The 25,075-nt window shown below is 42.8% G+C and overlaps 1 protein-coding gene across 5 annotated transcripts in view; it reads right to left on the bottom strand.

Moving 5' to 3' along the window:
- Window positions 1-25,075, bottom strand: part of GARNL3 (GTPase activating Rap/RanGAP domain like 3) — a 121,964-nt gene that overhangs the window by 55,554 nt on the left and 41,335 nt on the right. For all 5 annotated transcript variants that reach the window (XM_081066183.1, XM_081066182.1, XM_081066181.1 and 2 more), the window contains one exon: window positions 11,236-11,310. In XM_081066183.1, coding sequence (XP_080922309.1) covers window positions 11,236-11,310 — 75 coding nt within the window. The remainder of the gene's footprint in view (window positions 1-11,235; window positions 11,311-25,075) is intronic.

The raw sequence follows: 25,075 nt of genomic DNA, 5'->3' as shown, positions 1-25,075 counted from the left end.
GCAGCAGAGGTAATTAGTGAAGGTGAAAGTGAAATCAGTTCCAATTTCAGAGGTTTGTGTTCTTTTTAAAAATCTTAACCATGATATCATCTTCTGTGTCCTTTTTTGTGTTCTACCTTTTTAACCTATCAAGAAGTAAAAAAAGTAGGTTAAAGTTTCTTAGTATTTTGGTGCTTTTATTGAATTTTCTTGAATTTTTAATAATCAGCTATTGACATATATATATACATACATATATAATTTTTATTTGGCGACAATTTGAAACTTACACAAAAGTTGGAAGACTTGGAAGAGTGAAAGCACATCTGTAGGTCCTTTACCAGATTCACCGACCGGTAACATTTTATCCCACGTATTCATTTGTTCACTTCCTTGTCTCTCTCTCTCTCCCCCCCCCACACACACAATTTTTTCTCAATCATTTACATAAACAACAGCCCTTTATTCCTAAAGGCCTCAGTGTATATTTCCCAGGAGGAGAAGTCTCTTCTTACAGGACCACAATACGGCTTTATCAACTGTTGTAAGTTCAACCTGGACACAATACTTGAATGTACCATCTGTATTCAGAGCTCGTCAATGGACTTGGCAATGTCGTTTAAGCATTTCCCCCTTCAGGGCAGGACCATTTAGTGCCATGTCTCTTCAGATTAATCTGGAACATTGCCACAGACTTTCTTTGTCTTTTATCCCACTGACATTTGTGAAGAGTGCAGCATACACACACCCTTTTTAAAAGTAAAGCAGGCCTCATTTTGGGTTTGTCTGATGTTTCGCCATGACTGGCTGCAGGTTCTGTGCACCTGGTCGCAATACTCCGTGTAAGCGACGCTGTCCCCCTCAGCCTGTTCCTCAGTGGCGATGCTAATGTTAACCACCTGTTCGAGATGCTGCCTCTTAGTTTTGATCTTTTGGTGTGACTCAGGAAGAGCATATAATTGGATTTTGTTCCTTGTAGATTTTCCAGATGGTTCACTATCAACAGCTATTCATTTTAGAACCAGAAACCACTGGCAGTACTGCCAGTCCACAGTTCTTTCTACTATGTCACCACGCAGCACGTAGCTGCAGCATAACCCTGGGGTCCACCAGCCAGGTCAGACATCAGCTGACCAGACAAAGGTCGGGTCCAGACGAGGCAGCTGGCCTTACACAGTCAGACCCACAGTGGGTGGCGTCATGGTCCCAAGGCCCTGGAGCCTAGAAAGCATCATCAGAGCCTAGAGAGGGGACGCTTAAGTCACCAGGTCAGTTAAGCCTCTCGAGCCGCCAGCACTTGCATGGCACAGAGAGCTTTCTTTCAGGTGGCAGCCCAGATCTTAGCTTAGTGCTTTTAAATTTGTTCAGATGTGCCCCCTTGGGCCCCTTCTAGATCTCCTCCTCAGGATCTCTGTGGTTAGGGCCCTAGAATCTGCATGTTAACAAACATCCCAGGTGATTCTGATGAACACTGAACGTTGAGAATCAGTGCTCTAAACCGGGGTTCTAGAGGAATCCAAGCTGGGCATGAACCTACATGGGTGCAAAAAAAAAAAAATCTTTATTTTCCCTAACTTCTAACTTAAATACTTAAATTTAGTATTTCATTCAACATTTTGCATATGAATATATGCAAAAAACTTCAGTAGGACGAACAGCCCTCATAACCATGTCACCAAAAAAATCACAGACATGTTCAGAACTCATTCTAGTGACTGTAGATAGCTTGAAATGCTGTTTACACTCTTCACTGTTTAAAAATTATGATAGTTATGAGACCTCCTACTGGATTTGTCATTTAATGTATTAAAAAAAAGCATGTATATTATGGCATCCTTTATTAGGTTTAAAAAATCGTTTTGGTAACTATTTCAATGCAATGGATTTCCCTTTGTAATCCTGGGTATTTTGTCTCATGCCTTTAGAAACATTATCCTGAGAAGGGGTCTAGAGGCTTCACAGACTGCCCAGGGGGGTCGCAGGTGTAGAAAATGACCCCACACTCTAGACTCCATGGTGTCGCGCCCCTCCCGGAGGTCTGCACACAGGCAGCTGTGGCATGGAGTCTCACGGGAGCCCCAAACACAGCCCAGCAGCTCTGAGGAAGAGACGGCACTCTGGCCAGTGGCATACCCATACATCTATGCAGTACAAACTGTCAGTTAGGAGTTCTTTTTGTAATGATTAAAAAATTACCGATTTAACTTCCATTGTCACTGAATACTTAGCTAAACTGGAGGGGAAAAAAAAATCCAACACCAAAAAGTTGTGAGTCTCGCAGAGCAAGACACTTCCCGTTCCTTGTTAAAAGCACGTATGATGAGGTGTAAAGATGAAAATATACACAGGAAGCGCCAAAAGAAATGGGAACTAAGCCAAAAAAAAAAAAAAGAAAAGACCCTCTTTCCAGGACCCCGGAAGAATGACTTTGAAAATGAGTTCCAATTTCTGATGACATGTAATAGAAGTAGATGGGAAAGAGCACAGACCTTAAGGTACAGTGCAGGGGAGGGAAAATAATTCTCCTTCTACCCTTCTAAGTTCTTCTGGCTGAAGAACTAATAATCAAATTAGCATGAGACAGATTAACAGGAGAAAATAACCAAATTTAGTAGGTTTGCATATATGGGGGTTCTGAGAGACTGTGACCGGAGGACAAATTGGGCAGTTGAGGCTTATATGGCATCTTCAGCTAAGATGAAACGGGGTACTGATGTGGCCTGAAGGGAAGGTAGGCAATCACGGGTAGATAAGAAAGAGCAAGATTTGATAAACAAATTCTTGCTGGCGACCCAGAAATAGTAGGACACAGAGGGGAGTCCAACAGACAGACTTTGCAGGTTCCTCTGTCTGCCACACTTAGTTCATTTTATGCTAAGGCGATCTCCCTTCCTGGAGCAGGTTTTTCTAACTGAACTCCGTTAAGCATGTAAGCGGGAGGTAAGAGGCTCTTCTTGAGTCTTTTATTTCCTTAAAAATCACCAGCTTAAAATAATCAATATCCCCCAAACAGGCATATGTTAGGGTGGCAAACCTCTGTTCCCCCTAAACAGCTAAATAATTTTTAAAAATATGTGTACACCCTTATAATCACTAGCTGGATCAAGATAGCAAACACTTTTGGCACCCAGAAGGCTCCTCCATTCATTTTCCCAGTCAATACCCAATCACACGTCAAAAGCTTCTCCTTTTCCTGACTTCTCTCACCACAGATTTGTTTTATCTGTTCTTGAACTTCAGAGAATGAGTCACATTGTGTGTATTGGATGGAGCCAGGCTTTTTGTCCTTCGACATCATGTCGGTGACATTGATCCACGTTACGGGTGTAGCAGGAGCTCACGCTTTCCCACGGCCATGTAGCAATCCACAGGATGGACACCACCATCTACAGATTCACTCTTCAGTTGCGGGACATGTGGATTGATTCACGTTTTGGGTTGTTAGGAATAAAGCCACTCTGAACACTCTTGCGCCTGTCTTTTGGGGGTATAAGCACTCATTTCTGTTGCGTGTACTTCCTGGGATGCAGGATACACACGCTCAGTTTGGGCCGATATTGCCTACAGTTCTACAGAGGGCACGCACCATCTGACACTCAGCAATACAAAGGAGCCTTCCAGCGGCTCCATGTCCTCTGACCAGCTCTTAGCCTTTCAGCCCTTTCATTTGAGCAGCTCTGCAGTGGGTGTAGTAGTACCTACTTGTGGTTTTAATTTTGCACGAAGGCCTAACTGTTTTAAGTATGACCTATTTTACAGAAAATTCCAGAGACACATAAAGTTTGTCCGCAGCACTTCAAGGTGACAGTGACACAGGGACATATCATTTGACTTCAACAAGAAAGTTAGGGGGAAATATTCTGATGAGCGTATTTTCCAGTCAACTGAAGTTTCCCGCTGCAAACACATTATTTTATGGCCTTTCAGACAATCATTTGCTGCGAGGTGTTATGGAGAGTAATGAACCTTAATTCTTCTCTGCTGCAGACACACCTGAACATGCCCGCAGTGTGGAGTCCTGAGACTAAGAAAGCCAGAGCCATTTCTGCCTCAGATTCCAAAGCCCCCAAAGGCTCTGTGCTGCCCTAATTGTCTTTTGTACCCATTTATTCCTGTGGGGTGTGAAGGAAGAAGACTGAATCTGGCCAAGATATTTTGAACTGAGTCAAAATCCATACATAGCACCCTCATTTTATCTGAATGTTCTCTAATACTTGACTAAGCAGGTAACCCACACAACACAGCCCTCAGACCACAAATGAGACCCAATTTCCTATAACGCCTGGGATTTTTCAGAGTCTTTTCTAGAGTGACTTGCATTAATGAGGGAATGCATTTAAACCGACTTTACTTCAGTTTCTAGGTTTAATTGCTGAGAGAACATTGGCAGTAAAGAAGATGGATTTAAAAAAAAAGATAAACTAAAAAGGGTTTATATTGCATATATAACTATAAGCTGGTTGAAACAAGTGAAATCACACAAAAATTAAAATTCTTTTCTCTCGTCTATCCGCCATGCCGCAACCTACTTTCTTTTTCTTTAATAACCCTGCCAGTGGATTGGGTTGGATAGCCCCAGCTCTTTTCATGCATTTACGAAGATATAAACGTATGTATAAGCACTGTATACATAATATATACATATAACATTCACATTCATACACACACATACACACAGATGTACACGTATGATTTGTTTTCATAAATGGGACAGTCGTATATATATTGTACTGAAACTTGTATTTTTGCTAAAGAAAATATCTAAGAAATATTTCTATGTCAGTAGATATAGATCTACTTTGTTCTTTAAAACAACTGTACAGATTCCTTTTTAAAAATTAAATACTTCAATTGAGCATCGATGTATAAAATATGAAAAGAGCAGAAAAGGACCTAGGGTGGAAGGTTATGGTTCTCCAATCTCTTTCCTGGCCTCCCATTCCCATTCTCCAGAAGAAATTACTATTAATTCTTAGGTATCCTTTTGAAAATTTTCTTGCATTTTGACAACGATATGTATCTTTTTTGTTGTTGTTGCAGTTTTAAGGAAATGGGATGATATCATACAAATCATTCTGGAACTTGCTTTTCGATCACTTTTTTAAACACTTTTCTATGGTTTTACATCTACCTCATTTCTTCTAAAGCTGCTAAGCATTTCATTGCACAAATGTATCAGAATTTACATTTCCTCTACTGATGGAAATAGGGGTAGTTTCCAGGTGTATGTGTGTGTGTGTGTGTGTGTGTGTGTGTGTGGTTTTCTATTTTAAACAATGCTACCATACACATGCTAACAGTAGAACTGCTGGCCAAATGGTACCGTGTTTCCCTGAAAATAAGACCTAACTGGAAAATAAGCCCTAGCATGATTTTTCAGGATGACATCCCCTGAACATAAACCCTAATGCATCTTTTGGAGTAAACCTTAATACAAAACCTGGTCTTATTTTCTGGGGAACACAGTATACACATTTTTAATTACTGCTAATTGCCCTCCCAAAAGATTGTACTGAGTTACATATCCCCCAACAGTGTATACGAGAATCTTCCTCACGCTAGGGAAGATAGATTTGTAAAGAGCTGAAAGATTGTGCCCCTGCTCCGCCATACACTAATTGATACATACAAGTGAGCTGAAAGGGAGGTCTCCAGTGGTCCACCCAAGGGCCACACTCACTTTAATTAATAATCGGAATGAGCACACAGATGGCAGGAGAAGCACAGGTAATATAAAGCTTCTCAGTGGGTGAGCTAATAGGACAAATGACAGAATGAAGATGTCAAAAAAGCTCTTGACAATTAGCCATTATGGGGACACACTGATGACATTAAATTCAGCATGGACAATGCCAAATCCTATACGTAGGTACAAATACAAATTGCACAGGTACAATATGGGGAAAGCCTAGCTGCTACAAAGCAGGAATCTGTACCCATTTTACCTATTTTGAAACGGAGGTTTTTGGACGTTGAGTGATAAGTGGTAGTGCTGAGGTCTGAACCCTGGTTCGTTGGACTCAAAATTGTCCCCACTACACCATGATGTCGCCTCACAGCTAAATAACGCACACGTGAGAAAGACTCATGTGGGGGGAAGTAGCATAGTGTGGTTAGTAAGGGGTCGTCAGGCTTTATAAAAAGGGGAGGCTGTCGGTGGCAAGGACAGGACAGCCTGCTATGCTCTGTAGCTGTGCGGGGTGCACCTGGAGCCTGCGTTCAGTTCTGAGCCGTCCCATTTCAAAGGTTCAGTAAGGACCTCACGTGCCAGGGAGCAGACGTGAGGTGATGGTGAATGGAAGTGAGCCGAGTGCTCCCGGGTCTCAGGAGCAAGGCAGCAGGTGTCCTGGGATGTCTGAGGGCTACCATGTGACGTGGGCTCTGCCTTGCACTATGGGCTACAGAAAACATACATAGAAACTCTGAGTGGAAAACACAGACAGATGAATTCTGTCCAATTAAAAAGAACTTTCTAGCAATGAGAGATGCTAAACAATGAAAGTGATTGTTTTAGGGCTGTGGTATAATGGGAAGTATATATTTGGTCTTTGTCTCCAGTTCCTGGTGCGGAGCTCCTAAAACCCTTGGAATTTCCTGAGTGATGCAGGTGATAGAAGCATCTTGTGTTGTAATGAGGTGACTCTTGGTGGGCCCCTAGATAGCTTGGGGATGGGACTGGTCATTAGAAAGACCAAGCTTTGATGAGGAGCTTGGAATTTTTAGCCCCACCCTGAAACCTAAGGGGAGTGGTGAGGGGCAGAGACAGATTTAATCACCAATAGCCAATGATATGATCAGTCATGCTTATGTGATGAAACCTCCTTAAAACCCCCTGCACCGTGGGGTTCCGGGAGCTTCCAAGTTGGAGAACACATCAAGGTGCCGGCAGGGTGGTGCGCCAGAGAGGGCATGGAAGCTTCGTGCCCCCACCGCTCACACCTTCCCCTGTGCTTCTCTTCATTTTTGGCTGCTCCTGAATTGCATCCTTTACGATGAACGGTTAATAGCAAGTAAAGTGCTTTCCTGAGTTCTGTGGATCATTTTAGAAAATTACTGAATCTGAGGAGGAGGGTTGTGGGAACCTCTGACTTTGTAGTCAAGTGGAACGGAAGGAGGGGTAACCTGGGGGACTGATACTGGCTACTGGCGTCTGAAGCGAGGGCAGTCTATGGGACTAAGTCCTTGAACTGTGGAGTCTGACACTAACTCTGGGTAGTTAGTGTGGGAATTGAACGGAATGGTAGGACACTCCGCTGGTGTCAGAATTGGTTGGTGTCACGAGGGGAAAAACCCATCAAGAGAATAGCAAGTCTGCGTTCACTGGAGACACTCAAGTAGGGCCAGACAAGCTGACTGTCGGCAAAGCTGTTACAGGGCTTTGTGCCTTGGGGAGGGGACTAGCTAGGTGAACGCTGAGGCAGGACGTGTGGTCCACGGTGACGTGCATGGAATGGAAAGCAAGCATTCAGGAACGTTGACAGCAATCTGAGATTTCTGTGACATCTCAGTACGTGCTCCTTAAACAGAGTCCAGCCCAACGTGGTGTTATTAAATTTGGGGGTGAGTTGCGTGAGGTGGGTACCTGCATGCTGCTCAATAGGACTCACAGAGTTCTGCTACAGATCGGAAGTAAAACAGTGGGTCCTTTCCCACAAACAGTCTGAGAAGCGCTGCTCAGAGGCCTCGGCCTCGCTGTGCCTGATGAGGCCTCGTCTGGTCACCCCATCTACGCAGGGCTCTTCCTGTTCCTTTGCACCATGGCCCCCGTTTGTTTTCTCCACAGCCGTTACAAAACTTGCATCATCCTGTGTATGTGTGTTACTTATTTATTGACTGCTCTCCCTGCCAGTCTGTGAGCCCACGAGGGCAGGAAGCTCAGCAGTCTTACTCACCCCTGCACGACCAGTCTGGCCCTGAGAAATGATCCAAGAAATGTGGGTTGAATGAACGACTTGACACATTATATGAAAAGCGCTCCAGCTATCACTTGGGGTTTTGGTAATGGTGGGCCAGGTTATTTGACCAACCCTCCCACTCAAGAAATTCAAAGTACTAGGAAAAGATTGAAAATCATCTCCTTCAAAGCACTGGAATGCTTACCAGATCGTATGGAATTACCAGCCCAAACTGAAGGCAAGTGGGAACCCCGAGAGGTAAGGGGGGCATGGAAGCTCTCCTTAGCTTGAGGATACGTGTCAATCCTGGCACATGAAACTTTGGTTCTGGTGAATTCGTGGAGCAAGAGGGCAAAGAATCAAACCCCCAGGACCCACGGAAGTAGGTCAGTCTCACAGGAGACCCAGCCCTCTCCACGTTAAGCTACGACCCAAAGGGCTACATATTCAAGGGAAGGGCGACCAGAAGAGACCACTCTGCCCAAAGGTGCCGGGAAGGCTGCCCCGGTGCTGAGCGGGCCGAGTGGGCAGTGTCCCTGATGTACTGTGACCGTAAGCTGGCCTCCCCGTACATCTGCAGCTCCATTCTAAATCCCCTAGGCGGTGTAAAAGTCTCAAGCTGGGAATTTAGTCTAGAGGTGTCTGGAAAGAGTGAATGCAAATCCTCCCTCCGATGCTGATTCCAATTCTGATATGTGTTTTTTCCCCATACCACCAAGCAATTCTCTGACACCAGCTGGGTGTCCTACAATTCAACTCAATTCTGACACCATCTACCTGAACCACAAACAGCACACAATTAGGCTGCCAACACCCAGAGAAACACAGTATACCATGAGCATATGCCAGGAGAAAAAGCAAACAACAGACAGAGAGCCACAACAAACTTCACACACTAGAATCATCAGTCACAGATGAGAAAACCATTATACGCACTATGTTTAAAAAATAAAAGGCAAATTTGACATTTTAAGATGTCAACAGTAACTATAAAAAATGACCAAGCAACCTTGGGTTAGCCAATGGTTTCTGAGATACAACACGAAAAAACATAGGCAACAAAAGAATAAGTGAATTAGACATCATCACATTTAAAAACGTTTGTACTTCAAAGGACACCATCCAGAAAGTGAAAAGACAACCTACAGAATGGGAGAAAACTTTTGAAAATCACATATCTGATGAGGGTCTAGTATCCATACCATGTAAAGGACTCTTAAAATTCAATAACGAAAAGGAAAAATACCCAACAGTGAAATTGCTTTGCAATTTGTTTGTTCACGGGTTTGAAAAATTTTAAGCTTCTATATGGAATCTTCTAACGTTCTAACTGCTTTAACTAACTCAGAGCAAGCCAGTTTCTTTTTTTTCCCCCTTTGAGTCTCAGGTTCCCCTAAGGTCTTTTATCAGGCTGTGCGTCAACGCTGGCCGGAAGCTTTTAACTGAACACCATCAGTATAAAACAGAGCCAAGATGCTCCAACTGAGCCCTCATGCTCAGCGGCTTTGGTAGAAATAAAATTTAAAGCCATATCTGAGCCTTGGTATCGTATTTCGCAGAGAAGCAATCCGAGACAGGGCTGTGTTCTGAATACAACAGACCGCAGTGATTTGTGAAATCAATCACTCCACCAAATGGTTCCAAAGATGTTACGTGAGCTGCCCACGGCCATGCTGGTAAGCTGTGGAGCCACCATTTGAGCCCAGGCAGGCTGACTCTAGAGCCACTTCAGACCATCACGGTCCTCAGGAGATTTCCAATCCCTGACCAGGTCCCAGAACATGTCCTCTGGCAAACAGCAGGACCAGCTGACATCATCAGGCAAGGACTGTTTGATGTGATCATCCTAGGACCCCCGTGAAGGCTCCATTTCTGTCTTTCCTCTAGACACGGGTGCTGGCAGGGGCTGGCGTTGTGCTTGTGTAGGGTGGGGCGGGTCCAGTGAAGTTTGTTCATGTTCAGCTGGGCTGAAGTTCTGCAAAATGTCGGCAGCAGAGGATTTCTTGAGGTACAGCAACCTCTGGGGCTCTCTGACACTTAGGTTCTCAAAGCAGAAATTCAGCATGGTGGCCGCTAGTTTTCTGAGCACTAGAAAATGAGGACCGAATGCTTCTGCTCCCAACTTAGCTCCTGGGACACCCTGGGCTGCCTGAGTCGGTGGTGATAAGATTGTCTCATCTCAAGAGCCAGGCCATTTGGGGAGGGCTGTTTTCAAGCTTCAGAGGCAAATTTCCCTTCTTCTATGTGGGTCAGTCGACATCCTTCTAGACCAGAAGTATGTGGGCACTATTCAGAGGTCCAGCCCAAGATGGAACTGCCCCTTCGCCTCACAGAACAATGGTGAGGGGACACGTCTGGGTGAATGGGTAATCTACGTTAAGGCAAAGGTTAAGATGGGCAACAACTTCCTGTACGATGTGGCCTTTCCAGTTAAATCTATAGCCCTTCACCAAGAACTTGATTACAATGGTCAGGAGGGCAAGGCCGGCTACACAGTACCAGTTACGGGAACCACCAGCACCACCATTATCACGAGAACAGCTATCGCTTACTGCATGCTTTCTATACCGGGCATAGTGCTGATAGCTTTTCAGGTTCAGCTCACTGAATTCTCTCAACCATCCTGAGACAGCTTGCATTTTACCGATGAAGAACCCAAGGCTCAGCAAGTCTGGGTTACTTGCCAGCGTCACACAACTACGTACGAGGTAGGGAAGCTGGGACTTGAACCCAGGACTGTCTGACTCCAAAGCTGGGGGCTGCTGGAGCACAACGATGAGCTACTTCTCACTGGGGGTTGACTCCAAGGGACAGAGTGGGCAGTGGAAGTTTTAAAGAAGAAAGAAAAGGGAGGCGAGTCCATCCCTGTGGCCTGGCAAGGAAGACCAGGAGAGCCCAGAATGGGGGCTTGGGCCCGAGGAGTGGTAGACAGTAATGGCCTCCTTTTCTGGTGTCTTCTCTGAATAAAGATGACATTTTAGAATCACAGTACTTCTCTGCATCTCTCTCCTGGACCCTGATATTGCTTATGTGGCAGTGCCGAGGTGACCAGCCTGGGATTCTAGGGGCCATTCGCAAAGGGTGTCCTGGCTGAGAGTTTGCCTTTTGGTTTCATCTCATAGGTCTATCTGGTATCAGATCTTTTAAAGGGCATGTGTCATCCTATTAATAGCACTTTCCATACAAAGAATGCTAGTTTCCCTTCGTGTCTGCTTCAAGCAAAGCTCTGAAAAGCTCTATTCACCCCTCCCAGGCCCCATTGAGGCAAGTCTTCCGTGCTCGCGAGGGTCACCAACTGCTCCCTGCTGTATCACAGAACCACGTGCCTGGTGACAAGACAGGAATTGGGACGCTGCCTTACCTCATCTGAAGAACCATTCTCCACTCTGAATCTTCCAGCCCTTTGGATGGCTCCATCAGCATCACTGGAAATAAGCTGGGGGACAAGAGAGCGCTCAGTTAGGTAGCCAGGTCATAATTTGCAATGCCCCTTCTACTTGTTTCTGTCCTAGAAGTAAACCAAATCCACAAGAGCTTGGCGGGGGGCAGGGGGGATCCCCCGCCTAGAAGCTAATGGTCTTTTTGAAGCTCTATCAGCCAAATCCTCATAAGTCAGCCCCCACAGTCTGAAAAGCGAGGACAACGGGCATCAAATCTAAGTCTGAATGTATTCCAATACTGAAAAATATTAAAGTGATGCTCCTTGGAAAAACAATCTTAACACATATCACATGTAGACACGTGCAGCTCACAGATGGCAAAAGCAGAAGCCAAGTCTCGAGTTCAGCCACCTTCCCAGGAAAGCCTAAAAAGACAATTAATGGCTGGTAGAGACTCAAGGCTCTGCTAACATCACAGAAAGCTCCTGTGCTTCGTTCAGTTTTAAACAGTTTTCAAAAGGCCGATAGGTCCCGTCCACAGCAGGCAGACTGTATTTTAGCCCTGGCTATGCGACGCTTGCAAAGAGAATCTTCAAAGGGTTCCATGCTAGAAAGAGATGAGTGAAAAGATCAGGGCGTGACACAGCAGTCCTAAAATTACTGACTCGAGATTTAACTTATTTTCTCCCAAATCTTCTAGATTTCTCAGGGACAGCTTGGGAAAATGACAGACCTTTTATTCTTTTATTCTTTTCTTTTTTAAAACCTTTTCAATCTGCCCACAATTTATAGCCAAGATCTGTCAATGATTTCCATGTCATTAGAACACAGTGGCCCAGAAGGGTACTTCTCACCACTGTAACTCCAGGCGGACCCAGTAAAAGGCCACAGGTCTTTAAGAAAGATAGTTATTTCACTCTTTCACTTGTGTTGAGAGAGATAAAGGCATGAAAATGGAAAATTTTCAGGTAAAAACTACAAATTTTCCCACAGAAAATAACTTGAAAAGGGTTGATAATTTTTTCCATGATAAATGTAAAAATAACAGTATCTGATATTTACTGAGTGCTTCTACATGCCATGCACTCTTCTGGCCTTAACACATATTATCTCATTTAATTCTCCTACCACCACCACAAGATAGGTACTATTATTATGCTCATTTACTAATGAGGAACCCAAGGCAGAGAAAGGTAAAATAATGACTAGCTAAGGCCACATAATATGGTCGACCTGAGATGTGAACACGGGCAGTCAGACGGCAGAAGCCCGTTTTCCTCACCTAACACTACCCTGCCTAACCAGGCTCCATGGAATATGCACAATAAAGTCCAGTTTTGGTACCAATCTTCAGCTTGTACAAGAATTTCTAAAAACAAATAAAAAGATTTTCATGTATGCATTGAGCTATTTATGGTGTCAGACCACTACGCTGTCAGTACACTGAAGATGAGTAATGGTGGCTGTGTGGTTAAGAATTTGACCTTGCCCAAAGAGGGTTCAGCCTTTGCCCACGGCTCCTGGGATGTAATCTCTAAGCCCTGGGAAGGCCCTGCGTGAGTGTCTGTTGACCTGAGGACTTGGAGTCATGTGGCACAGTCACATGATTTAGAATAGGAGCTTTGGGTCCCACTGTATCAGACCTATCTGTGGATACCAAGACTCAGGTGAGCTTCCCTGGGTGGCTGTGCTCCAGGCGTACTGTTGCACATTTTTACCAGGAGTCCGTGCTGCCCACGACACCAATGGGAGAGGACTGGGGACTTGCGTTTGGAACTCGTCTGCACTCTATCCTGCGTATCTGTTCCCTCGGCTGATGCTAATACGCATCATTTCACTGTAATAAACCATAAGTGAGCTCAACAGCTTTCAATAAGTTCTGTGAGTCTCCTTGTAGCAAATTATGGAACCCAAGAGTGGCCTTGGGTACCCCCAAACTCTGCAGCTGGTGTCAGAAGTGAGGGATCTTGTGGATTGGTTCCTAATTTCAGAGGGCCCAATTCTAAAGTACGAGAGCGAGATGAATTAAGGTCTCCTGGGGTCACTGCCATTCTCACAGAGGAAGTAGAGTGGATTCAGGGTTAATTTCTTTGCTTGTGCACTTCTACTCGCTGTAAAAATAGCAAATAGGTTTCAAGTCCAGTATTATTGGTACAGGCAGACTCAGGGGCTTTGGGAGGAACAGTCTGAGGTCTCATTTGGACTTGGTGAGAAAAAAGAGCTGCAGTCAGTTAATGTCTGACATAGGTATCTAAAGAGAGAGCGTGATGCATGCACCCCGGAATTAGAGGTTTTAGATAGAGCCTTCGCTAGGACTCAGAGGATTGGGAGAAGAGTGGGTAGTGATTCACGCCTCCATTCACACAATACTCATAAATTAAATGTCAACCAGCTGTATTCCAGACACTGCCAGGCCAAGGCAGCCATGCCCTTTTCTTTGGCTGAGATTAGAACAGGAAGCTTTATTGCTTATCTTGCTTAAAAGGCTCAAGAAGAAGAAAGGAAGAAAGGTTAGGAGGAACTTAGCTCCCTCTGCACTTACGATCATGAAACCCATTGGCACTGAGCTCAGACTTCAGGCTAACATGTTTAACTGTCCCCTTACCCTTTCCACCATCACTATCTTCCCTCCAAGTCACTGTCACCTCTCACCCAGACGACTGCAACCACTTCCTAACCGGTTGATTCATCCACCCATGGCTGCTTCTCTCCAATTCCTCACCCCGCAGCCTGGCAGGTCCCGGCTCACTGCAAATCTGATGGTCCCGCCTGCCATCTATTCCAGCCTCGCACCCCTTCCCACCGGAGGACTTGCACACATGGCACTCCCTTGCCTTCCCCTAGTGATTTCACCGCAGTCCCCATTGCTTGAAGATACCTTTCCTGACCTAAGCGCCTGGGAAAACGAGCCCCATGTAAGTTCTGGAGCGCTCCTCAGAGTTGGGACTTCCAACATTCTCTGCGTGAGTACTCCATTCGTGCCTGTCTCTCCTCATGCACTCCCTCTACTCCCTGCTGAAAAGCTCCACAAACACAGGACTAGTTTCTTCTTCTCACCACTGCATCCCAGAGCCGAGCACACTGCCTAGCAGAGTATACATAGTCACGAAATATTTACCAAACCAGATGTAGGTGAATAAATGAATGCCAAATTCTTACTGAAATGACCAAAGGAATATAACACTGGGGACAAGATCTATGCCAGGCATGGAAACCAGAGAAAGTTCATTAGTCACACAAATATTTTAAAGGAAATTCTCCCAGGTCTGTCATGCAGGAAAGACCAAAGTGAAGAGACAGGTCAAAAAACCTGAATCACTGTGTGCAAGGGGAATTTAGCCTGATGTGGGCTTAATCAAATCCGGCAGGTCAGACTAACAGCCCGAGCTCATGTTGGCAGGGCCTGCCAGAGGTCAGGGTGGGTGCCAGGGCTGTAGTGGGGAACGCGACCTACAGTCACACTGGGTGAGGGATCCGACTGGCACAGGAATGGCAGTCCCAGAGCTCCCTGCCCCACCCCCAACTTTGCAGCTGGCTTGGGCAGCTGGCTTAATAAAGCAGAAGGTGCCAGGGTGGCTGGTGTCTGGTGAAGACTGGTACACCAACTGATGTGAAAAGAGGCAGGGCTCCAGCAAACTGGGGGCGGAAACTAATAACACTGCAGAAAACAAAACCCTTTCAACACGGCATAGAAGCTATTTCTATCAGTAGTTTTCTTTCTTCTAGTCTCATAAACCTCTGATCCGGCCAGTTCAAACTATACAAATCTCTAAACTCTTCCTTTTGTCGGAAGGAGATTTGGCTCTGGAATGGCACCCATCTCAATGTCCAGTGTTGCAAGCCCTCTCCCCCAACTCTTTCTCCATAGTACAGAGTTCTGGCTGTCACCAAGATCCACTCGTCCACGGTAACGGGATTAGAGCTGGACACATGGCTAGAGCACGTTTCCCTCCAGGTGGCCATGTGACTTCATTCTCTCCACTAGAAGGTGAGTCAAAGTCCCAGAGGGAATGGGGGGATCGAGGCCCTTCAGAGAGCCAAGATGCCTCCCACACACGTCCCTTCGCTTTCACTAGCTAAACCCTCAGTGACCAGAGTACTAGTGAGTACATAGTGAGGACAGCGGGTTTATTCTGAGCCTGATGTGTGAGGCAGAGAATCACTCAGAATGCCTGGCTGGATGTGACCATGCAATAAACTTGTTCTTCACTGTAATTTGATATTCTCAGCCAACTAATCTACCCTATAAGGAAGAACAAAGAGAAAAATCATCGAATCTATGACAAATCCATAAAATAAAGTATGGAAACTGGTCTGAGATATCAGAGCAAATGTTCTATGACACACAGTTACTGCAAAAAGCACACAAAAATGTTAGGCAATCGCTAATTGTTATAATAATTTGGGAGGATACTGGATCTATGAAAATGGAACAATCTGGGATCAGGTTTCAGTGAAAAGCATGCTTTCTGATTTTTGAAATGTAGACCACATTTCACAGTGACCATACCGAACCAAAAATTAGATACTGAAAAGAAAATGCCCCCAAAAGAGTAAATTAGAAAATCAGTTTGTAGATTGGCCTGAGAGGCTGAGAAATCCAGTAGGGAGCAGGGCTCTGAGCTCTTACCCGTCCACAGACAGGCGGGAGGAGGAAGCTGGTCGGCTCCTCACACAGGACCATCTCTGGCCCTTTGTTATTCTTCCGGAAGAAGTGTCCACAAAGGACGTTCCCACATGTGCTCTGCCTACTGGGAGTCAGTGACCAGTAAGATGTTTTTTAATCTGATCAGGATGTGGATAAAGGGGAACCTGGAACCCCCCCCACCCACCCAGGTCAATGGGGAGAAGAGTACGGACATTGCAATAAACACGAATGGGTTACACTCCCATTAAAAGAAAAATAGACTAAAAGATTGGGAACATAAATGAAATCCAATTAGCAGCAAGAGACACATTAAATACAATAAAACAATCATTAAACAGAAATGCAAGAGAAAAAATACTCATAAGTTGGAAAAAAATGGTGAGGGAATAATAAAATCAGATGTTAGCATTTAGAAAAATACCAAATTAAAAAAAGTTATAGTAGGTAGATAAGTAAATCCACTCACTCCCAAAATATAACAATTATAGATTTTTACTAGAAAACAAAAAATATTATAAATAGAAGCTTATAAAATTATAACTATTATTGGGAATTTAAGTTTGGAAAATTTTATTAATGGGAAATTTTAGTATGTTTGTTCGTGATAGGTCAAAGTAAACACTAGTAGGAATTTACAGAGGAATCAAATTACAGAAATTAATAAGCATGAATTTAATAGACAAATATTTAATTTATCAAGGTACAAACAGAATACACTCTCTTTAAGAACATCTATTAAACTTTTAAAAACTGATCAAACATTATAGGCTAGAAAGCAAGAATGAATACGTTCTATAAAATAGAAACAGGACAGATAATTTTTTAGCATATTGCAACTGATAAATTAATGTCAAGAGATTAAAAAGTTGGCAATTAAAAAATATACATCTAGAAAAACTCTTGGGTCAAATAGGAAAACTAAAATTGAACACTATTCAGACATCAAGAACAGTACATGTCAAAACATATAATGTGATAGATGCTATATTTACAGGAAAATTCATAATCTTAAATGCTTTCATTATTAAACAAGACAGAATAAAAACAATGAACTATGTATGCATTAACCTCTAGAAGATACAAAAAAGAACAATGAAAGAAACCCAAAGAAAGCAGGGGAAAGGAGTCAACAAAAAATCAGAGCAGAAATGATAGATTTAGAAAGACAGTAGACTCAATAAACACATCCAAGAGATCAACAGCAAGTCTGATTTTTATACCACAAAAAACACAAATACACAGGAACAATACAAATACACAAAGCAATAATAAAGGAAACATAACCTCTAAGAAGAAAGAGATTTTTAAAAGCATGAGAGAATGCTACATGAAACTATGCATATATTACCCAAAACATCAATGGAATGCAAGTTTTCTAGGAAAATATACATAATAAAAATTATTTTAAGAGAGAAAGAGACCTGAATATACCAATACCTATTTGGAGAATGGACCCAGGTGTCAGAACCCCGCCCCACAGAGGCGGGCCTGGCTCTCAGGCCGGTTATCGTCGGAGGGGGTAGTAGATTGGGGGAGGGGCTTATCACTTTGTGAGGAGTGTAGATGTCTATTACATTGTTTTATACACCCGAAACAAACAAAAACAAACAACAAAACACACACACACACTTTACCAGGTGGCTCGTATCTACCAGGCACTGGGAGCGGTTCCTTTAGAGTTCTTGCACTGTCCAACACTGTAGCCACCGGCTCCATTTAAATTTAATTTTAAATTAATTAAATAAAAGAAAACCATTCAGTTCCTCAGTTGCACTGGTTACATTCCAAGTGCCCAGTAGCTCCGTGTAGCTACTCCAGTGGACAGATCACAGTTTTCCATCATCACAGGACGCGCTATTGGACAGGGCGGTGACATGCTGGGCACTGATGCCACTCTGGGTGACCAAGATCAAATTGGTTTCTCAGGCTGAGCCTCCTTTAGTTAAATACACAAAAAATAGTGCAAATTCATGTAATTGAACACCCTGAATAGAAGCTTTGGTCCAATCTCAGCACAAACTGTCACTGATTCATTTAAACTAAACAACATTCAGTGTATTAGATGTTTAGTTTCTGGAAAACAGTAACATCCAACCAATTATATCCATTTGTATGATTAAACAAATGAATTTAAAAGAAAAAAATTTAAAAACCAGGAAGAATAAATGTCGTTCATTAATTACTGTACATAAAAGTATTATTATTTTAATATTATAGGCAATTAAATGAGAGTGGTTCCTAAATCAATATAAATATGTAATTTTTCAAACACAAAAGGCTCTTCTCCTCTCTACTTGATGGCTTTGTTTCTTTGGGCTGGTGTCTGTTTCCATTCTCAAGGTGGGCTAGGATTTCTCGCAATTTCTGTTAATCATGCACTGTGTACTTGGCATTCAGGTATACAAATCACAGAAACAGTATTTTAACCAGAAAAAAAAAATCTCAAAAAGTTAACGTAAAGTTTATCTTTAAAACAACATTTCAGACGCACCTCTACCCCTATCTCTTTTCTTTAAAATGAGTGGTTGTGAGTATAGGTTTTGGTGTCCAAGTAAATCAGGTTCAAATTTCAGTTCCACCCTTATTAGCTGTGTGATCTTGGGCAAATCAATTAATTTTTCCTCTCTAAATTTTAGTTTCCTTATCTCTAAAATGGGGACAAAGATTATAGCTACTTCTAGTCTTGTGGAAAGGATTCAATACAACATGAACAGTGCTTGGACACAGGAAGTGCCTACTAAATGTTATAACAACACATATAATGATAATATAATCATAGTTACTAGAAAACACTCTGCTGAATATTAGTATGATTAAACCATTTTAATGCTGCATTTAAACTCGTGGACACTCTGTTTAAACATTTGTCTATCTAGCAAACACTATGGAGAACCTATTTTCCAGGGCCTGTGCTGGACTTAAAAAGACAAATGCAACATGATCTCTGGCCTGAAGGGGCACAGAGACTAGTGAGAGAGACAGGCACACACATATAAGCAGATAAGTCAGCACACAACCTGGTTAAGTGCCACCACAGTAGAAGCAAGAATGAGGTGCTTGGAGGTCAGAGGCTGGAGAGACCAACTCTGCCTGGGGGAGCTGGAAGTTTCATTGCTGTAATACAATTTATTCTGGACAATGCGTGGAACCTTTGAGAAATGATTTCCAACATAAGCAGGGTTTTAAACTACAAATACTGATCAAGAAGACCCATTTGACACTTTGTATATGCAAAACACACACACACACACACACACACACACACACACACAGAATTAGATGTTACTGCTCAGAAGGATGAAAGAAAGTTTAAATGTTTCCATCAAAAAGTGTGTGTGATGCCTAAATACAAGTAGAATGAGTGAGTGCTACTCCCAGGCCACGTCCCCTGGTCACTCTAGGGACTAGCAGTCCCCGATATTCAACTTCCAGTAAAATACCTGTGAAGATTCAGCACAAATAATGACAATTCATGAGCCTGAAGAAAGACTGCCTATCCTGTGGCCAAAATATCAGGACATTTTCCACTTATTATGTATGTAGCCAATGGTAAGTGCTAGAAAACATATTTAGTCACTGACTTCCTTGCCTGAAACAGAGCAAACCTATGGTCAGCATAGAAAGTTGGAGGACACTTTATTTTTCCCTCCGCTATCTTATTTTGACTAAGGGACATTGGGTTTATATGAAGAGTAACCATAAAACTCTGGGGTCAGTCATCCTTTTTACTGCAAGGGTTCTACATTTCAAGGTAGCCTCAGCCATACTGGCACCTCTTTTTCACTCCAAGAAACCACTGGGCAAGAAGTAAAAAGGAGGGAAAGTCCACCTTAGAAACTGCAGTCTTGATAAGCCAAGTGCCCCAGGTAGGGAGGGAGACAGGAAGAGCCCTGGGAGCAGAGCAGGTGACCACCAGAGGGAGGTTGGGGCTGGGGAGAGATTTTACCTCTTCTTAGTCTCCATTTGGTTCTTTCGTCTATACAGAAAAACATGCTTGTATAAAGAGCTGAGCCAACATTACTTCAGCACTCCTCTTCCAACAGCCTGTAGCCCCCTAGGTCCCTACTGTATATGTTAAATTCTGCAGCCACTGGTTCAGAACAGCCAAAGCCAAGCACGGCCGCTCTCCCAGCAGAGCTTTGCAAGAGAAACACCAACTATTACAGATACTGGAAACTGATCAGGAAACTGTACAACCAGCAGCCATTCAGGTGTTTAGCTTGGGAAGCTGAAGTTCCCAAAAGGACAATGAGAACGGAGGCCAGTGATAGGTACAGTCTTTTGAAATGTATAAGGTCTGAAAAGCTCTCTTTGTTTGAAGATTTTGTAAAAAAGAAACAAAAAAAGAGAAAACAACCCAAGATGGGAGCTATGAAAAAAATGCTACATGTGATCCTGAAAACTAAAAAAGGAAGCATACCTTTTTTTACTATGAAACCAAAATACAATTTTGGTAAAGCAGTTGTTGTCTTTAATAAGACAAAAGGCCTTTGCAACAAGTGACCTTTGCAACAAGTGACCTTTGCAACAAGTGTATAAAGCTTATGGACGTGGGGGAGATAAAACAAAAAGAGAACCAAAATATGCAAGTGTAGGACTGAAGTCCTCCCTGAAGGAGGAAAGCAAAATGTTCACTGCAGAAAACAGAAACAGTAGTATGTTTTCATTTGGAATGCTTTCCCAGAATGAAAAGGCACAAAATAAAATGAAAATAATGAGAAAGTAAAGACAGTTGCAGAGCACAGAGAAAAAGATCGGTCTCACTATTCTGAAGGGGAAAAAATGAGCAATAATTAAAGATACAGCGGAAGAAAATATTGAGCCTTGACAAAAACCTGCATCTAAGAACCACCGAGACACAATGTTTTAAGCAAAATGAATGAAAAGACAAACAGGCAGAGAAATAATGGGAAATATTTTTTAAACAGAAGAATAAAGAAGATCTGAGAAAGCTCTAGGCAGGAAATGCCTCGGACTTCTCTTCAGAACATCCAAGAGCAGAGGGTAACTGTACTGGGTTGAATAGTGAACCCCCACACCCCAAATTTATATCCACCTGGAATCTCATTATTTGCAATGTGGGTCTTTGCAGGTATAATCAATTAACTTAAGATGAGGTCATACTGGATTGGGGGTGGTGTACTCTAAGTCCAAGGGCTGGTGTCTTTATAAGAGAAAAGAGAGAGGGAGATGTCGATACAAGCCTTGGGAAAGAAGGCCATGTGATGCAGCTACAGGCCAGTTGGGCTGCGGCTGGTGACCCCAGATCCCGAAAGGAGCAAGGACCCACTTTTCCCCTAGAACCTTCAAGAGGGAACATGGCCCTGCTAACATCTTAATTCTGGACTTCTGGCCTCCAGAACTACAAGAGAAAAAACTTTCAGTTCTTCCAATACATTCAGTTTGTGGTCACTTGTTACCGCAGGCCTAGGAAACCAGATCAAAGTTTGTGAAGTTTGAAGAGAAAGAGGTGATGACTCAGAAATTTAAAACCAGCCACGTTGTTCTTGTGGCAGGCATAACTTGAGATCATCTCAGGTGTGTAATGATTGAGTCAAGACACCCTGGTGTACTGCCGAAAAACCTTAACTGGAACTCGAGGACAGGAATTCCTGCAACCATGATATTTATTGCTGTTTCTGGAATAATAGCCAATGCCCAGCCTGTGCAATTAGACATAAAGAAGAAATAAGAGATTTGGATAGGAGGAGACAAAATTGTTTGTAGGAGGGTATCTATGCTTTGTTTTTAAGTAAAGAAGCAGAATAAAATATGTAAACCCATTTTGTGTATAAATTTAATTACCAAAGAGACATACACTAAATCTTCAAGAGACATACACTAAATCTTAACAGTGCTTATCCAAAGGTGGTAGGATTACAGATGAATTTAATTTTTTTTGGGGGGTGGGTAATATTGGGGAGCAGTGTGTTTCTCCAGGGCCCATCAGCTCCAAGTTGTTGTCCTTCAATCTAGTTGTGGAGGGCACAGCTCACTGGTCCATGTGGGAATCGAACCGGCAACCCTGTTGTTCAGAGCTCGCGCTCTAACCAACTGAGCCATCCAGCTACCTCAGATGAATTTAATTTTTCTGCACTTTTCAGTATATTTCAAATTTTCTATAATGAGCATGTATTTCCTTTTATGATCAGAAAATATCAGCGTGCACATACACGCACATACAAAGACTGTGAAGTAATACAAAACATTTAAGAAGATAAAAAAAGGATTTATCAGATACCAGATTTTTAGAAAAATACCTATTTAGGATGGTGCAAAAGTAATTACAGTTTAAAAGGGTAAAAATGCAAAAACCGCAATTACTTTTTCACCAACCTAATAGCTCATACATGAACATCTGTCAGTGAATGAAGTGCCATTGGGGATACAACAAAATAAGAACCATGAGCCCTCCCTATTAGGAAAGGTAGGAAATTTCCCCCAAATATAAGGAAATACACTTATATTTATATAGTGTAAAATATAACAAGTGCCATAGAGAAATGCAAAGAGCTGCAGGGTTCTAAAGAGTGAGAGAGGACTTTCCCCATAGTGAATCAGGGAAGGCTGCTTGGAAAACCGAGGCCTGGCACACTGCAAGAAGGCATTCTAGAAGGATGGAGAGGCATAAGGAAAGCCCAGAGACCTGGGGAATGGTGGGTAAAGGTCTGTTTGGCTGGATGGTGGGCGACAGGAGTGAAGGCTCCAAAAATATGTTGGAGTGAGACTGTGGAAAGCTTTCAATGTCACGGTGAAGAGTACTTACTTTATCCCATAAGCACAGGAGAGATGCTGAAGGTTTGTTGTTTTTGTGTTGTTGTTACTTGTTTGCTTGCTTGTTGGTAAGTAGAAAGATGATGTTGACTGCGTGGTCCATTTGGGAAAGTATTCTTCACAGCATTAAGGAAATCAAAGCAGCCAGACTCAGGTTCATTACAGCTGAGGATTCTGACAAACTGATGTAATCTTATCAAAACTTGTTGTATGCCATTTTGAGAAGTCAGGGAGAGCAAGAGAAAGTGCCAGAAGGTCAGAGAAAGGGAATGACACTAACAGCACAAAAAAAGGGAGCACACAGAAGCAAACATTCCTGTTCTTTTCCTATCTCCTTGAGACCAAATGAAAAACACATAGGAATGAAGTCACTTTCATAATGGAAGCTTGTGAAAAATGCGCACTGTTCTGCCCAGCCTAGACATACAGAATCACAACCAGAAGTTTAGGTAAACTCCTCACGTGATTATGATGTACAATAAAGTCACCCCTCCTCCACTCACTGGATGTGGGACCTCTCTGAGATCATCAGCTAAATGGGAATTAATTCACTATCCACAAATTCTTCTGAGCACCCACAGTGGATGGCATAATCAAATCACATCTAACACCTATGGTTGTCTGTGAGGCCTAACTAGGTAAATGCAACTAAAGTATTTATCTCAGTGACTGGTACAAAGTAAACATTCAATAAATGCTGAAACCAGTAACAGCAATAATAAAATAATAATCATAATGAAGTATTTCTGGTTCCATTCTAATGCATAAATAATTATATGATTTAGGTCTCAAAGTTCTACATCACTGAAAATAGTTGCAATAATTTTAGCCTGGAAGCAGTTCAAAGTCAGCTTTAAGCAGCACCCACAAAAGCACCAAAAATACCCAAAAAAGCACCCACAGTTTTAAGCCAGGCTAACTTACTGGTGAATGCCCTAAGATCAATGCTGTGGCACCTCCATGAGTCAACCTGCTATAAAGACTTAGATCCAAGCCAGTTAAGTATAAAGAACATCTGTCAAAATTATGACTTTAGCTGGAGAATGTTGAAGTCTTGCTGTTTTGATATTCCCAGGGGAAATACGCTGGTACCTTCACTAATCCCTCACTTTGATAATAATACATAGAACATAATTTCTCCCATAAAATGCCTATGGAAACAAAAAAAAGCCTCCTCAAGTCTAACTAGAGAACAAAGCCAACTGGTGCTAGGGATGCCGGAGAGGCAGCTGACTCACTCATCAGCCAAGAGGCATCTTTCTGCACGACAGTCCCACAGGCACAATTCAGATCCCAGCCTGAGCAAAAATACACATAACTACGCAGTGGACTTCAAGAGTCTTCAAACAGTCAAACCGCAAATGTTAAAATCTGCAGATGCCAAGCAAGTTCCCCGTAATCCGTTCTTTTGACAATAATGAAATAGTTCAGACAGATGTCCTTTGAGGCCCCCTGGGTCCATAACAACAAAACCATGCCCTCCTCAGAGAGAAGCAGTTATATGTTTCTTTTCCACACAGCAGGGGAGCACGGAGCTCATCCCATGCAGGCTTGACTCATTAAGGTACAAGTTTAAAAAACGGACAATATCCTCTGCTTTATCCTGACTCGAAATTACCTGCCGATTGTGACTTCCTCGGAAGTAGTGAGATGTAGGCCAGAATGAAGTCTATATTGAGCCCATACTGTTTATCATTCATAACACATCAGTTTCCTATCCATTGAGTCAAAGGCCAAAGAAATATCAATAAAAGCTACAAACAACCTTATGCTTTTCCTGACAAATTTTGATATAAAGTCATGAAGAATGGTCGATGGTAGCTGTGCCTTGCTTACAATGCTGCTGTGAGAGGCCAGACTTTCCATTCATCAAGAAGAAAAACAGCATGCGTTTCGGACGGAATGTACCCTAAGCCAATGAATCTAACTATATTCGGGTGGGGGATCAGAGGCTTGTTTTTCCTTCATTTATTTTTTCCAGGTTAGGCTACTCTTTTTTTTTTTTTAATTAATTTTATTGGGGTGACAATTGTTAGTAAATTTACATAGATTTCAGGTGTACAATTCTGTATTATATCGTCTATAAATCCCATTGTGTGTTCACCACCCAGAGTCAGTTCTCCTTCCATCACCATATATTTGCTCCCCCTTACCCTCATCGGCGTTAAGGAAAGATGATATAGGAGCATTTGTGACAACATGGATGGATCTCGAGAGAATAATGCTAAGTGAAATAAGTCAGACAGAAAAAGCAGAGAACCCTAGGCTACTCTTTAAATTCAACCAAATTGAACTATTCAATTCGTTCAACCAATATTTACTAAGTAACTACCGCTAAGTATTCTGCTTGGAACTAGGAACACAGTGGTAAATAAAGAGCCATGATTCCCATTTTTAGG

The sequence above is a fragment of the Rhinolophus hipposideros genome (assembly GCF_964194185.1).
Source record: "Rhinolophus hipposideros genome assembly, chromosome: 11".
Lineage (NCBI taxonomy): Eukaryota > Metazoa > Chordata > Mammalia > Chiroptera > Rhinolophidae > Rhinolophus > Rhinolophus hipposideros.
The sequence above is the reverse complement of the archived record's forward strand: the minus strand, read 5'-3'. Positions and strand labels throughout refer to the sequence as shown.